This window comes from Pipra filicauda, unplaced genomic scaffold (assembly GCF_003945595.2).
Source record: "Pipra filicauda isolate LSUMZ 115617 unplaced genomic scaffold, ASM394559v2 scaffold40_size4127951_pilon, whole genome shotgun sequence".
In the NCBI taxonomy this organism is placed as follows: Eukaryota; Metazoa; Chordata; class Aves; order Passeriformes; family Pipridae; genus Pipra; species Pipra filicauda.
This window is the reverse complement of record NW_024104543.1, coordinates 460,532-472,642: the sequence shown is the minus strand read 5'-3', so window position 1 is coordinate 472,642 and position 12,111 is coordinate 460,532. Positions and strand designations below refer to the sequence as shown.

Sequence of the window (12,111 nt, the reverse complement as noted above, 5' to 3'; positions counted from 1 at the left end):
TCATCTTTTTTAATAGAATATAATTTTGTATGTCTCAAGATTCAAGATGCTACTGCAACACTATTCTTAGCCTCACACAATACTTTCTTCTTTTGTTTACACCACTCATATTTCCACTACATTCCTGGATTTATATTTACAAAGTTTATATTACACTATACATGTATTACAAAGTTTAGATAAACAGGTTGAAACTCATTCTTTTGAAATAAGTAAAAAAAAGCTGTTCAGTTCCACGCACAGTCAAATAATTATGTTGCTATTTCTAAGCTTATGTGGTAAACAATGTTTCCCTTTGGAAACGAAATGCTCTTACTTCTCCCCAGTTCCCAAAGTTCCACCGCGGGCAGGGTCCAGAATCACAGTGTCTCGACTCTGGAGGTTTTGTTGCCTCATCACAATAACTAGCACTTCTTCCTTCCTTATCTTGACATACTACAACTCGACGGTGAAATCCACCTGCACAAGTACTAGAGCACTACCAAAACATGTAAACATATGTATCGCCATTCCATGATCAGAAAAATGTAAAATATATTGGTTAAAACAACTTGGTTTTAAACGTTAACTTTCAAAATTGAAATTTGCAAATAAAAATGACTACTATGTAGAAGTATTTTAAATTTGAAATCACTGAAAACTTACATTTAGAATTTAATATATTCTGAATAACAATAACAACTACAATAATAATAATTTTTAAAATTAATGTGCTTCTCTTTCAACCAGATCTGTACTGCAATAACATTTCTGGAAATGTTAACACACATGAGAGAACAGATTAATATATTCTAAAAAAATTGCTTACTGCTCCCCAGGGTCCAGTTCTCCACTGATATCCTCCCACAGAGGGATGGTTCCACTGGTTTAAATTGTCTTGTGGATGATGTATTGGGAGGTAACCTATTTCTGGAAGATGGCTTGGAGGGTCATGCATTTTCGGCATATGATGATAAACCCGTGGACATGGTGGCATGTTACATTCTTGTTCCTTAGATGGTCGGCCTTCAGGATCACAGTAATTCTCGTTGATTTGTTGATTATAGTTGACACAGAAAACTTGTCTTGTTGCTATTCCACTATCACACGTAACTGTGCACTGACCAAAAAATTAACACAGTGTTTGAAACAGGAAATTGATAATTAATAACAGAGACATTTATATTTACTTTTGACAAGAAGAAACATATAGTTTATTTTTTTCAAGGGATAATTAATTATTTGCAATATAATCAATTTCAATCACACTTGCACAAAATATGAACTCCCAATTTCTAAACAGAGGCTTTGGCCAATAATCTAAATAGACACCAAAAAATTTTACCATTAATACTTACAGGGGACCAATTTCCAGCTTGCCACTCTCCACATGGGCTAAAGCAGCTTGCAGTTTCAGCTGGTCGTGGTAAATGAGCACAGAAAGATTCATCTGCTATTCCTCCATGAGCATCTCTACAACTCACATAGCGAGCACGATCACCTTTCCCACAGGTTGTAGAGCACTGTCAGAGAACAATCCAAGCTCATCACACTTCAGGAGAACAAACCAAGATCATGCAAACATCTAAAATACTAACATAGCTTAGTATCAACTTGGCTTCAGAATTAAATCAGATCTCCGTTTCACAATAATAGAACCATGCATCCAGAAAGGAAAGTGAAATACTGCTGGATAGTATGGGACTTAAGAATCCTGTTGGCTTGGAACTGAATTGCACGGCCTTAATTCTCATGAAGCAATTCAGCGTATATAAACAGGCAGCATTTAAACAATAACATGGAATAATTACACAGTTGCAAGGGCAATTTTTTTATTTATTAACAATAGAAACATCAGTAACTTCCAGAACATTTTAGTTATTACAAAGTGATTTATTTACATCAACTATTAAAATAAAAACTGATATTCACAATCCACTTGCTATTATAATTTGTATTAGCATATTCCATTGAGCCCCTTCTGATGCCTTTATGTCTGAGAAGTTCAAGGTGGATTTAGCGAAGAGTTGCTGAGTAGCCTCAGTCCATGCACTCTTTACTGCTATTTAGCTAAAATAGTTGTGCAAAGATATAAGATATAACTAACAGACACACACACATTTTTATAGATAATTTTAAAATTTCACATTGCTATTAAGTAAATCTAATTTTCCACATTACCAAAATAAAAAACTCTTCCATTGAAGAAAGTTTGTGTAGGAACCATTATCATAATGCTGATTTTACAAAAAATGGCAAATTAGACCTTTAAAGACCCAAACTGTTTAATTACTATTCACATTAAAGATTTAAATGATATTTTAAAATCAAAGATGTTCTCCATAGTCAGAGACTAATAAATTACTTTTAAAAACACTTCCTATCACACTCTCAATCATATGAAAACTATTTTGCTCAATCCCCTCTCCTAGAATCCTGATTTTTTCCTCTCTGTTTCCCTGATTAGATTTGAAGCACATGGTTTGCTGGGAGTGTCTATCTCCTCCTTAAGAAACAGGTCCTTCTCTTAAAAAAAATATTAGAATTCCTTTTTAATTTATCCCAAGTAGATTTAAGTCTGAAAAATATATTAATGAGAGCTTTATGGAAAGATAGGTCAATGATTGGAGGACTGCTCTGCAAGATGTGACTGCTACATTACATACTGGTGTCCATGATCCATATCTCCATTGGGTCACTTTCCCCCCATGAACTAGAGGAAGTGATGTAGTCCATAATTTTGTATTTTCTGGACAAGAGGGCAATTCACATTCCTGTGGGGGTGAGGAAAAAAAAAACTTTCAAAATATACATTTTGGAGGAGCCAAATGTAAAGCAAAAGGCTCTGCAGACATAGATCCTACCATTACAATAAGTCAGTGTTAATTAATAAGAAAATACCATCTGCTAACTTCTCCCTGGAGTTATTCAGAGATTGTTTTGTTTTGTTTCAAATCAAGAATCAAAGAAAATTTATTTGAAGTTAAAACTGCATTAGTAATAACTAATAATATTGGCACTTGGAGAAAGAACAGTTTTGGGCAACTTGCTGGAGACAAGGGACATAGACGTTACAGTGTCCTACTTCATAGCCACAGGCAGTACAGAAGTCAGCAAAGACAGTGGCTGTGCTGTCCTGTCCTTTATACCTTTACCTATTGAGAACACAAATTTGCCCAGTTTCAGTCAGTAGCCAAACAGGTCCCACAATTGAAAATACAAAGCATACTCAAACTCAGTGTTTTCACATGTAAGTGGAAATGAATTTATACCAATTAACTGGTTTTTATATTCAGAAATCTTATTCAAGAAGCCATGTACCAGATGGCTGGTAACTTGTGACTGGTTTACTCTGAGCCATAGAATGCTTTTCTTGCCCTCTTCTCCTTGAGACAAGAGGCAGAATACGTGCTTCACGAGATACATGGTTTCCAGCTTAGCTGGACTTCCATGAGATGTATCAATGTGGTGGCCACATTGACATATTAATTAATAGCACCTAAGACATCAGTTGCTTTCAGGTAAAGATAAACCCACTGACTGTATTAAAACCATTTCTTCTGAAAAATGACAGATTTAAATTAAGCGAAGTGATGAAATAAATAAACCAAGGTAAGAAAAGATAAGGAACTATATTGAATTGTAATCCATTTCTACAAAGTTTTTAATTAGTATTATTCCAGCTACTGAATCTTTCTTCAAGTAACCATGTTGTTCCTTTACGAACTATATACAAGTAGAATTTTAGGGAATACCAAGCCAGTTAGGTACTATTATTTCTGAAGCACGATGGAAAGCAGTGCCCATTCTACAAGGTTGGAGCTTTCCCAAATAATCACAGGCCTTTGGATGCCTTCAAATCATATACCCTCACCCTTCAATCATATACCAAATTTTAAAACCTTCAATGTCCAAATTAATCTTCTTTTGCTTTATTCCTGATGCTGAATTTGACATTTGTGAGAAAAAGCAGACAGTTCCAACAATTTCTTTCCTCATTTTAGAACTTATTTCCACCAAATTCCCTCAAAGAGTCAGTAGACAACACTTGTATTTAGATGCTTTTAACTAAGAAGTAAAGAGGTATTTTTTAACTTACTTGGTTATCTCTAGGACGAGTAGCAGCATTGCACTCCCTGTCATCACTCAAAATAACACGGTAAGTCCCAGTAACACATTTGACTGCACGCATCTGGTATCCACGTCCACATGTTGCAGAACACTGTTGAAGTCAATAATTTCACACACTTGAAATAGCACCATTTATAACCAAATTTCACTTCTATTAAATTTTCTATTTTAAAACTCTTTCCAGAATGAATAGGAATGACTACTGAGATGGTGTTAACTTTCTTTGTGGCAGACCATAAGGTACTTAAACAGTGTCCATAACACACCAGTGTTTTGGTTATTGCTGAACAGTGCTTGTGCAGGATAAAAGCTTTCTCTCTTTAGCACCTTCTATCCCCTGCAGTGAGTAGGCTGGAGGTGGGCAGGAAACTGGGAAGAACACAATAAGAACAAAATAAAATCTGGTGTAGAGAAAGTGGAGGTGGAGGAAAGTGGGAGTAAGGAGTGGTTTCCAAATGAATCGCTAGCTGCAGCTGTTAATGTCTCTCCATTATAGTTCGACAAGAGCACACTTAAGGTAACTAAAACGTTAGATGGCTGAAAAGAACTTGACATAAATCCTATCCTATAAATGTTGTAGTTCAAGCACAAATACTTGTAAAAACTTGGCTGTGAATGGCTGCTACCAGATGGTACAGTAGAAAAACTGCAATGAAAAGTTCTGCTCCAGTGACATGGGTTGGTAAATTGCTTGTACAGGCTATTCCAGCATGCTATTTTTAATCCAGAAGAATTCTATCATGGGACTGAATTAATTTTTTATGTAATCTTTTAATTTAATTTGTAGGAATGGAAAGCCATCACCTCATGATCAAAAGGTTATACAAAAGGAATTCAACATTCAACAGGGTGGTTGTCTCTAAGGTAAAAATAGTAAAAAAATAAACCAAATTCTAGTGAAAAATGTATTTAATTTCCAAAGGTATAATTATTCTGTATTTTACTAACAGATACGTAAAAAAAATAAATATCATCTGCTCTTCAGTTATGAATTCTCACTAACATACGAGAAACACTGAATAATCCAACACTTCTGTTGGTTTGAATAAAGTGATCTATAAAAGCTACATGAAATTGAGTACCTTATTTTTTTTTAACTAATTCTCATTTGGGGACAAAAGGTTCTTTCATAAATTAATTCACTTTGTTCTAGAATTTTGAAGTCACTCTGGTATACATTAGATGAGCATCATTACACACAGGAACATATATTTCAACAGCATTTTCACATAAAGAGATAGCAGATCTTTTATCACTGAAGATAAAAACAAAACATAACAAAATACTAAGTCGTTTTGCCTACTATTATTAGCATATACACTTCTATGATCTTAATTGTAGCTATCACTTGAATATGTCCACTCCCCTATAAACATTTGGTCTTTTACCTGTCTTATTCACCTGAACAGTTTGCTATCCACATTTTCATTATTCTGGTGATGTAACGCATTGATGTGCAAAAGCGTCTTTGATATTAAGGCTCAGGATCAATGACTATTTTAGGCATTTAACTTACATGTGGGTGTTCCTAAATTACAAGTTAGATAGCCAATAGGATCCTGCAAACAAACATGTTAATCAATTCAACTGAAATAACTGCTTAAAGATTCAACTAAAATGTTTAAAAGGTATTGTTTTGTGATCACTCGTAGTCTGAACTATAAAACAAGAAGCTAGGAATCCTTATGTACTCACTGATCCCCAAGGCCCTACTTGCCAAGATGCACATTCATGAAGTTCACACGGCGTCACTGTTTCTGGTCTGTCATTTGGATTACAGAAGTCATCTCTCATTTGTTCATCATGAAGTTGGCACCAGACTTGACGACGCTTTATTCCTTTGCCACATGTCACAGGACACTGTAACATTATTAGAATCATCAGTTTGTAAAGACATGAATCTACATTAATGGCTTCAATTTCTTCTAGTAATTTGTCAGATTTTAAAGATCACATACATTACAAAAATATTCCATGAATGTAAGTAGTCAAAAAAACCCTAGTTCTCTTATGAACTCTCCATTTCCTGTAAGTAGTAACTCAAGTGCTAATACAAAGGAATCACTATTAACATTCTAAAGATACAAAATATGAGAACTATGTACAGATCATTAATTTCTATTAGAATAAGGAATACTTGTTTAAAATATGAGTATATATAACACAGCTTTCACTGGAAAAATGTTTAAACTAACCATAATTCTTTTATATCCATATAATCTGTAATAAAATGAATATAATTCTGTTCTTCGGTTGGCTGTATAGTTCTCATTGCTTCATAAAAAGGGAAGGCATGCATAATATTACTGTAAATAGATTTACTTTAAGTAGCTTCACTACCTCATATTAATGTAACAAAATCTCGGAGAAAAAATAAATTCTAGGAGTGTTTTACAGAAGTTCTCAAGTAATTTTTTTCTCATACATCTGGGATGTATATCAGCTAAATCATAAGACTTCAGAATTTTTACTGCTGTGTGCCCCAAAATAGAATAAAAAACCCTAAACACTTAATAAAGCTTATTTTAATATTGATGACCATGACCAAATGTGCCTTAAGTTTTCCATGGTTTCATTACCTCACTCCAGTCAGTAACTGACCAGCTTGGACATAAGAATTCATTGCAACTCTGTGTTACAACTTTTGGAAGTTCCTGGCATTCTCTGTCAGGAAGACGACGACCCAAGTTATTCATACAAAAAGCTTCTCTGGTTCTGACACCTCTTGCACAGCTCCTGGAACACTGCAGTGTATAGAAAATATTACAAAACAGGAAACAGAACACAATAAAACCAGGTAAAAACACATTATTAATCTTAAAGGTGTAAGACATTAATGATTGTGCTAGACAAATGTGTCCTGCCTATAATGCACAGACTGATAATATGTCCATTTGAGACAAATTCAGCACTTTGTTTAATAGTTCCAAGATACAACTCTTGAATGAAGAATAAAATTGAATTTGTACTCACTTTTTTTCTTCAAAATACTCTCAGAACTAAATTATTAAGACTGTAAATAAAACACACATCTTTAACTCCCAGATCTCTGCTAACTTCCAAAACCAAGTTGCAAACAAGCTACAGTTTCTTACAGAAGTATGAGAAAGTTGCTGAAATATAAAGGTTGGTATTAGCTGTTTCAATAAATCTGTATTCATCAAACATTTTTTCTTTTTAGTTAAACTAAAAAAATAAAAAAGAAATAAAAATTTGGTATGAATGCTAACCAGAACTATAATGGTACACTTATAAAGTTTGTAATTTGTACCTCTGACCATTCTGTGTAGTGCCAGTTTGCTAACATACAGTCACCATGGCAGGGCTCTCTGGCTGGTGGTCTCTGCTGATCAGCACAGTACCTATCATCCACTGGAGCACTGAGTCCTTTTGAACTAGAGTACTTCATGCAGCGGATCTCAATAGACCGATAACCTGGACCACACCTTGATGTGCAGTCACTTTTGCCAACGTTGTGCCACCTACAAGGACAAACTGTTGTAGAAAGCTAACTATGTTTTAAAAAATACGAACATGGCAAATAAAGCACTCAGAGAATGAACCAAGGATTATAATGTAAATATAGATGTACATTTTAGGGAACAGACAGAACTGTAAAGTCTCTCTCATGATTGGAATTTTCAAAGCAATATAAAAGGATTTGACTCACGGGCTTAAAACAACTTTTTAAACTTAAAGGATCTTTTGTCTCAATCTCCTAGGTGACTTTGAAAAATGTAAGCTATAATTCTAACTCTTCATCCTCTGAATACTTCAGCATGGGCTTTCTTGGAGTGCAAAAACACAAGTCTGTTTCAAATTAGTTCCAGTTGTGGGTACAATTCTGATGGAAAATGTTTTCCACACGGCAATACAAGTTTTTGTGCCAGAATATATAGAACTGATTCACAATCCTGACAAAAGACTTTGTACTTTACCAATAAAAATTAGAAAAATACCCTAGCTCTACTTAGATTCAGAAGTGTAAATATAATGTACCCATTATGCCAACAGATTTGAGGAGAAGCAGGAGAGATGGGAAGGATGAGGGAGGTAGAGAGGGATGGAGGGACAGAGGATAAAGCAATCTGAATTACTTTGTTTCAATCTCAATCAAAAAAAACATATAAGACCATAATAGCTCAATCAGTTAGGAACGTCTGTTTACCTTAATTCACACTCTGTATTACACTCCTCAAAGACACTTGGTACAGTGGGTATAAGTTCACATCTTTGATCAGACACTACTACATGATCACTTTTACGTATACATGTCATTCTCCTTCTTCGAATACCTTGAAAAAGCACCAAAAAAGGAAATAAGGGGCTAAAATAAGAGTGCCTTATGGATTTCTCTCATCATTTAGGAATTTAACTGAGATACCCCATTAACACTAATCACTGTATACAGCAGATTCTGCCCAAATATGCTGACTACATTCCAGGTGGAGAACAACCTTGTCCCAGTGACCTTTGCCATCTCCCAGCTGTCCTACAGTGGTCTTACAGGATATCAGCTTCCAGACAACTACAAAAGTGCGACAGTCCATTCACTCATCAGGTTAAGTATTCCAAATGTATCATGTCTGTCCTTTGCTAATTAACATATTTTCAAACCACCATGTCAACTAAGAGGTTGTGATCCTTTCCTTTAAGGAAGCAGAAAATTTGATCACAGGGTACCTAAAAGATACCCTGAGTGCTGGGAGAAGTAGCACAGTTGACAGTTGACAGATGTGCTGCTTCTCTAGCACATGACCATGTCTACAGCCAGACTCAAAACCAGAAGAAACTCATCATCACGTGACTTCAGGCTTTTCTAGCACCCACTAATATGAGTATCTGTCAAAAAGCTCTGTACATACACTTTTATATACTCATTTCATAAATATTGTGCCTTTATTTTTAACAATGGAATGGCCTATAGAATAAGAGTTTAAAATAGTAAAATATATTTTTAAAGAGCTTCATCCCCTGTAGCAGATAACAAAAAAAAGACAAATAAATGTATAAGAAAAATACTAGACAAATCGGTGACCATCTAGAAATAAGATAATAGAATCTAACACATATTAGTAGATATACAATACCGCTTTCTAAGGATGCATTAGACTTGATTCAACTTTTGTTTTAACAAACCACTCCTATGTCTACAAAGGTAGGTTTGAGTATAGAATTGCATTGCATAAGTACTGAAAATAGTAAAAACAAAAATCAGAAGCTATTCTGCCCTTAAGGGCTCTGTGCACTTAAAGTTTACTGAGAGTAATAAATTTCTTCCTTACAAATAAGGGTGAAAAATCAGAGTAGTCAGGACTAGTCTCATCCTAAATGCCATCAGGTTTTTGGTTCTGGTGAAAAAATAATTCACAGTACCTTGGCACATCCTGCTGCAGTCTTGCCAGGGTCCATAAGGATCCCACGTAAATAAATCACTTCTGTCTTCTATCGGGATATTGAATGAATAACGCACATCAGGGTTGTGTAAATTCCCTACACACAAAACCTTGATGAGATAAAATGATAGCTGTTTTTCAGTGAATATGAACATAAAACTATGAACATAATGTTCATGTAGGAAATTTTCAAACTTATGAAAAAAGTAAACATGCACCTGTAAGGTTAGCTCTTCTTCAACTCTATCAGTGCTGTTAATTCGTTCTATCGTATTGTTTGACCCACTGTACTCAAAAATGGCTCCTTGTATATTGACTTCTTTTTTTGACATGCTTACAACAAAATTTCCGTTCAAGATAAAATTTCCATGAATATCAGATAAAGCTATAAGTGAAATAAAATATTGGAAATAAAGTATCTATTTAATTAAAAGGTTCTATCAATAAAAACTCTTAATAATATAACTTCTTATCAACACTTAGCTTTATTTTAGTCCATGTATAAAGTTGTATCAAATAGTTTCTAATGAGTAAATTCAATCCTAATCATCAGTAACTTTCACCTAAGCAGTTGTCATGGATTTTCTCTGCATTATACTAATATAACAATATTTGTTCTGCTGAAGGGCTGACTGCAGTCATGACTTCTAAATTTGGTTAGGTTCTGCTATGTAGAAGGAAACAATAATTATCTGTATTTCTGCCCTACTCTACAGCCCACATCCTTGTATTTGCTAGAGCTACTTCTAGTGAAGTGGCTTTCAAAAGTAAACTTGAAAGTAAAAATAAATTATTAAGCATTTATAATAGTCATTTAATACAATGACCAATCTACAATAATGAAGATGAACGACAAGTTAAACTTTTTAAAATCAGGTAGAATTTGTAGTACAGGCATGCTATTCAGGCAATACTACATTTGAAATGGTAGCTAATATCGGGGGTAGGGTTGTTTTTGTGTCCTGCGAGCTGCATGTGGGCAACAGCTGACAAGGAAAACATTTTGAGAACTCTGAAGTTTGTTGACTAGGATGAAAGCGGAAGAAGAGACAGAAAGTAAATACACATCAATATTTTTTCAGGCACTTCAGATACAATGTAACTACTGTGAAATAGAACAACCAAGATTTTTGGTACAATGTGCTTGTGAATTCTCTGTTACCTGCACACTTGCAAATATATCAATGACCTTTATACTCAGACATGATAGAAAAAGAGAAATATGAGATAACTGATAAGTTTCCTGATGGTCAGACTGCTTTGTTTGTAAACAAAGTGTATGCTTCCAAGATTTAAAACAACAAATAACTGCATTATTCTCAAGTTCACTTTAATGAACACTGTGACAACAAAGTAAAAAACTGACAAAATGATGTCACATGTTATAATTCCTCTTATCTGACAAATAACGCACTCCCTTAAGAATCAGAAACCTAACAATATCTCACTCATTTTTACGGAAACTAATATCCACTGAGAGACTCAGGCAAATAAATATACAAAGTAATTAGATATTCCATCTAAAATCTTTATCAGACTTCTGATAATACACATGTCTAGGACAGATCTCTGGTACGAACACAAAACCTATCCACCAACTTTGTACACAGGAGGCTTTTACCAAGGTAGTTGTCGTCTTCTGGTTTCCCTGAGTAGCTGTACTGTCGAATATCAATGTTTGTTGCTCCTTTGGGAATATTTACTACAACATTGTAACCTGCAATGTAATTATTCACATATTAATTATATAGAAAAATAGTCAAATACTAGTAAATATGAACATAGATTTAACCAGTTTTATTCACAAAACCCTACAGTGCACCAGAGACAACCAACGCTGAATGCCCTCATGTTCTACGAAGTGTTAGGTTCTGTGTTCAGAAAAGTAAATTCAACTCTTTACCACTAACATGAGTTCAACCCACTCAGAAAAATCCCTAGAGAGCAGCACTCCTCTAGAAAGCAGTCAAGTATATCAAGTGGGACTCGGGAAACACTGTGACTCCTCAAAATTTAACCACAAAACTTTTATAGAAATCTGAATAAGTCACTTAACATGAAATATCTCAATTCCCTGTTTATACAATTGAGGTAGTTTTTCTCTCACAAGAGTATTTCATGACAGCACTTTAAAGAATGAGTCTTAAATAATAAGAATATAATAAATTAATAATAAAAAGGAGTCTAAAATATTGCAGTGTTTCAGGCCATATGCACAGGTAGATGTTTCAGTTAAATTAGCCATGCTTAATCCACATTCTCTTGCTTAAAGGTTGACTGCACTCCCTTTAAAATACAAATGCTTCACAAATGAGCCATCATTTCTTGTAATATCTCCAATTACTACTATGGTAGCCTTGTCATGAGGTAACAAAATAAGGCGCATCAAGATCTACTTCTTAAAACAGTCACTCTGCACATAAACATAGGTTAAAAAATCCAAACCTGTTTCTCACAGATGTTAATCACAAATTCTAAAGGATTCTTATGGTTGAGAAAAACTGAGGAAGGCAAACATTGGAAACAAATAATAAACACAAACATGTAATCTGAAGTATTAATATAAGCTTTGATAACTTTTCCATCTATTTCACTGTGTTTAACA

General features: G+C 34.4%; 1 protein-coding gene across 1 annotated transcript in view; it reads right to left on the bottom strand.

Annotated features, from left to right (window-relative positions):
- Window positions 1–12,111, bottom strand: part of ADAMTS20 (ADAM metallopeptidase with thrombospondin type 1 motif 20) — a 97,218-nt gene that overhangs the window by 34,604 nt on the left and 50,503 nt on the right. Inside the window, exons 16-27 of the mRNA XM_027710968.2 lie at window positions 11,128–11,223; window positions 9,725–9,891; window positions 9,487–9,616; window positions 8,279–8,405; window positions 7,382–7,592; window positions 6,690–6,854; window positions 5,806–5,970; window positions 4,079–4,201; window positions 2,646–2,753; window positions 1,338–1,502; window positions 809–1,099; window positions 317–478 (exon numbers count right to left, since the gene is read on the bottom strand). Of these exons, the coding sequence (XP_027566769.1) occupies window positions 317–478; window positions 809–1,099; window positions 1,338–1,502; window positions 2,646–2,753; window positions 4,079–4,201; window positions 5,806–5,970; window positions 6,690–6,854; window positions 7,382–7,592; window positions 8,279–8,405; window positions 9,487–9,616; window positions 9,725–9,891; window positions 11,128–11,223 (1,910 nt within the window). The remainder of the gene's footprint in view (window positions 1–316; window positions 479–808; window positions 1,100–1,337; window positions 1,503–2,645; window positions 2,754–4,078; window positions 4,202–5,805; window positions 5,971–6,689; window positions 6,855–7,381; window positions 7,593–8,278; window positions 8,406–9,486; window positions 9,617–9,724; window positions 9,892–11,127; window positions 11,224–12,111) is intronic.